This window comes from Ursus maritimus, unplaced genomic scaffold (genome assembly GCF_017311325.1).
Source record: "Ursus maritimus isolate PB19 unplaced genomic scaffold, ASM1731132v1 scaffold_7, whole genome shotgun sequence".
NCBI lineage: Eukaryota > Metazoa > Chordata > Mammalia > Carnivora > Ursidae > Ursus > Ursus maritimus.
The window spans coordinates 53934885-53937750 of record NW_024426885.1 but is presented as its reverse complement, the minus strand read 5'-3'; the positions used below and the strand labels follow the sequence as shown (position 1 = coordinate 53937750).

The window sequence follows — 2866 nt, the reverse complement described above, 5'->3', positions numbered from 1 at the left end:
TTCCCACCACAGGGCCATTGTGCGTGCTGTTTCTCCTGCCTAAGACTTTCTCTCTCCATTGCTCATCCTTCAGATCTTGGCTCAGTGTTACCTCCTCCAAGAAGTCTTCCCTGATCTCCAAGGCCAGGTGCCATTAAAGCACTCATTTTTGGAAGCACTGATGCCGGCTGTGATTTTACTTGATTCTGGGTTTCATTGACCAATGTCTGTTTCCCCCATTAGAGGAGCTCCCTCACCAGGCACAAGGACCAAGCCTACTTTGTTCCCCATCATTTTCCCAGAACCTATTTCAGTTAGCTAGCAGAGAGTAGCAACTGTGAGTGAATGAGTGAATGATAAAGATTCTGGGTTCAATGCTTGACTCTACCACACAGGTAAGTCACTCATCTCCCTAAAGCCTGTTTTCTTACTGTAAAACCAGGCTAATGACAGGACCTGCCAGAAAGGCTGTGTTGAGGATAGGAGTTGAGTCTCAGCCCAGAGCCTGGCTCCAGGCTGACTGTGATGGTGACAGGTCCAGAAATCGTGTCATATGATAAACAGTTCAAGGAATTCAGAATGTTTAGTCTGGTGAAGTAGAGATCAAGGTCAAGGAATGCCCCTCTTCAGCCACAACTCCTGAATCAAGTAGGACTCTTCCCCAATCCAGGTGTCTGAAAAAGTCATGAAGTCTCCGTCCCTTAGGTGTGCAAAAGGAAGCTGGGAGATCACTACTGCAGAAGGGTGTAGTACACAAGTGAGGGTGTTCAGGTGACCTCAAGGCCCTCTTCCAATATGGGGTCCTCCGTTTGTAAGCGCCTGGGGGCATTCGGAACTTGAACAAGGGAGAGGGCGCAGGTGGGAGTGGTGCCCATACCCCGCGAGTGGTATGGGCAAAGGCAGCGGGTTGAGCCAAGCGTGGCCAAGCAGCCTCAAGGACTTAGAGGGACCGAGCCCCGCTCGGTGCTCCGCGATTCTGGGAGCAGAGAGGGGGCGCTTAAAGCCAACAGATGGCGCAGGCTCACCTAGGCCGTGTGCCGGCTCGCTCGCTCTGGCTTCCAGGAGCCTTTCCCGGTTCGCCCCGAGGCGCGGAGCCGGCAGGAGACCGGCTGGACCCCACCCCTCTGCGTGCTCCTCTCCGGGATGGCGGGCGGCCCTGCGGGCCAAGGCTCCAGCGCGCACCTGGGGCCGCTTCCGCGGGCGTCCTCCCTGCCCCTTGGGGGGATTCGTCGAGTTGCCACAGCAGCCGGTGCCATGACATCGGGAGAGGGCAGCTCCGCCAGCGCTGAAATATTCATGGCCTGAGCGCCCGGCCGGGCTCGGCGCGGCTCCCGGGGGTCGGAGCGTGGCCGGGTCCCGGCCAGCGCGCTCCCCGCGCGCAGCGTGGAGGGGGTGGGCGGCGAGGCGCTGCCGGGCGGGCGGGGGCTGGGGAGGAGAGAGCGCGGAAGGGAGCGTCAGGAGGCGGGGTCTGGGTGGCGGGGGCCGAGTGGGGCGGAGGAAGCGAGGGAAAGTTGATCGCACACTTGAGCGGCGGCGGCGGCTCGGGAGAGAGGGGCGCGGGCTGTGCTGCGCGATGCCCCGCGAGAAGACGCGTCCGACGGCGGCCGGGCGCTGAGCCGGGCGGGGCGGGGCGGCCCGGCCCCGGGCATGGAGCGCGGGGGTGCAGAGCCTCTGGACGTTTGGGGCGCGCCTCGTCCGAGCCCGCGGCGCGCCTGAAGTTGCAGGCGGCCAGCGGCCAGAGGCGGGCGGCCGGCCCAAGGGGACGCTGGAGCGGCCGGCGTGCCGCGGGTGAGCCTTCGAGCCGGCGGCGAGACGCGGCGGTGGCCAGCAGCTGAGCAGGCGGCCCGTGGGGGCCGACCCGGAGGAAAGCAGAGCCGGAGGCGCGACGCGGCGCTTCTCCGCACACGCACACGGTACCGAGAGCCGCGCACCGCCCCTTCCCTCCCCGCTTCCCTCGCCTTCTCCGCACCGTTTGCCCGCCACGCGCTGGGAAAGTTGGAGCCGTGGGGTCGCGACCGCAGCCGCCGAACCACTTGTTCCCGGCACGGCCATCGCCCACGGCGAGCGCCCGGGGCCTCCTTCCATCCCCGGCCGCTGGCCCGGGTCAGGCGCCCCGCTCGCAGCCAGCGGCCGGACGCGCGGCAACTTTGATTCCCGGGAACTCGAATTCCCGCCGGGTTGGCCTTGGGAGGACAGGCACTGCACTCCCGGCCCCGTTCCTGGACATTCGGTCGCTTTGCTCTCCGCGCCTTAGAGAGGGTCTGGTCGGGTCTGGGGTGGGGAGAATTTCGGCGGTAAAGAGGGCGTTGGGATCCCAATCCTGTCCCCTTCTGCGCTCTGGGTCCCATTTGGGCAGTGGAATGGGGTGGGGCGCACCGCCACCGCGGGATGGGCATTGGCGCTGGAGGAACCTACAGTCACGTAGCTTTCCCCTACCGTCATCATCTCTCGGTGCCCGCGAGAGACCCCAGAGGACTCCCGCAACCTCCCCAAACCGATCCTGCTTTGGGAAAACGCACCCCTCGCGGAGCAGGGAGCCTTGTGCGGCTTGCACTTCGCTTCCCCAGTCGGTCCCCTGGCAGGCCCACCACCGACGGTGCTGGCTGGCCCTGGAGGCCTGCGCTCGGGATTGCTGCCCCCCATCTCCCCTACAGGTCAGCCAGGGGCGCGTGCCAAGCCCGCGTGTTCCAAGGTGGTGGCGGCATCAGCCGGCGAGCTCTCGGTACCTTGCCTTCCCTAAGCGAGCACCTAGAGTCGCTAGTCGCTGCCTCTGTGCTCGGAGCGGAGATTCGGTGCCATCGCCGCTGGCCACCGCCCCACTGCGACCCCAACCCCCAGCCCTGGTGCTGTCAGTGGCCTACTGGGCGGGGGGGGGGGGGGGGGGGGG

The 2866-nt window shown here is 65.4% G+C and overlaps 1 protein-coding gene across 1 annotated transcript in view; it reads right to left on the bottom strand.

The window, feature by feature from the left end:
- LOC121101181 (transcription initiation factor TFIID subunit 4-like) overlaps nt 1–2866 on the bottom strand; it is a 4325-nt gene that overhangs the window by 638 nt on the left and 821 nt on the right. Inside the window, exons 2-4 of the mRNA XM_040623781.1 lie at nt 2706–2836; nt 1501–2250; nt 1162–1404 (exon numbers count right to left, since the gene is read on the bottom strand). Of these exons, the coding sequence (XP_040479715.1) occupies nt 1162–1404; nt 1501–2250; nt 2706–2836 (1124 nt within the window). The remainder of the gene's footprint in view (nt 1–1161; nt 1405–1500; nt 2251–2705; nt 2837–2866) is intronic.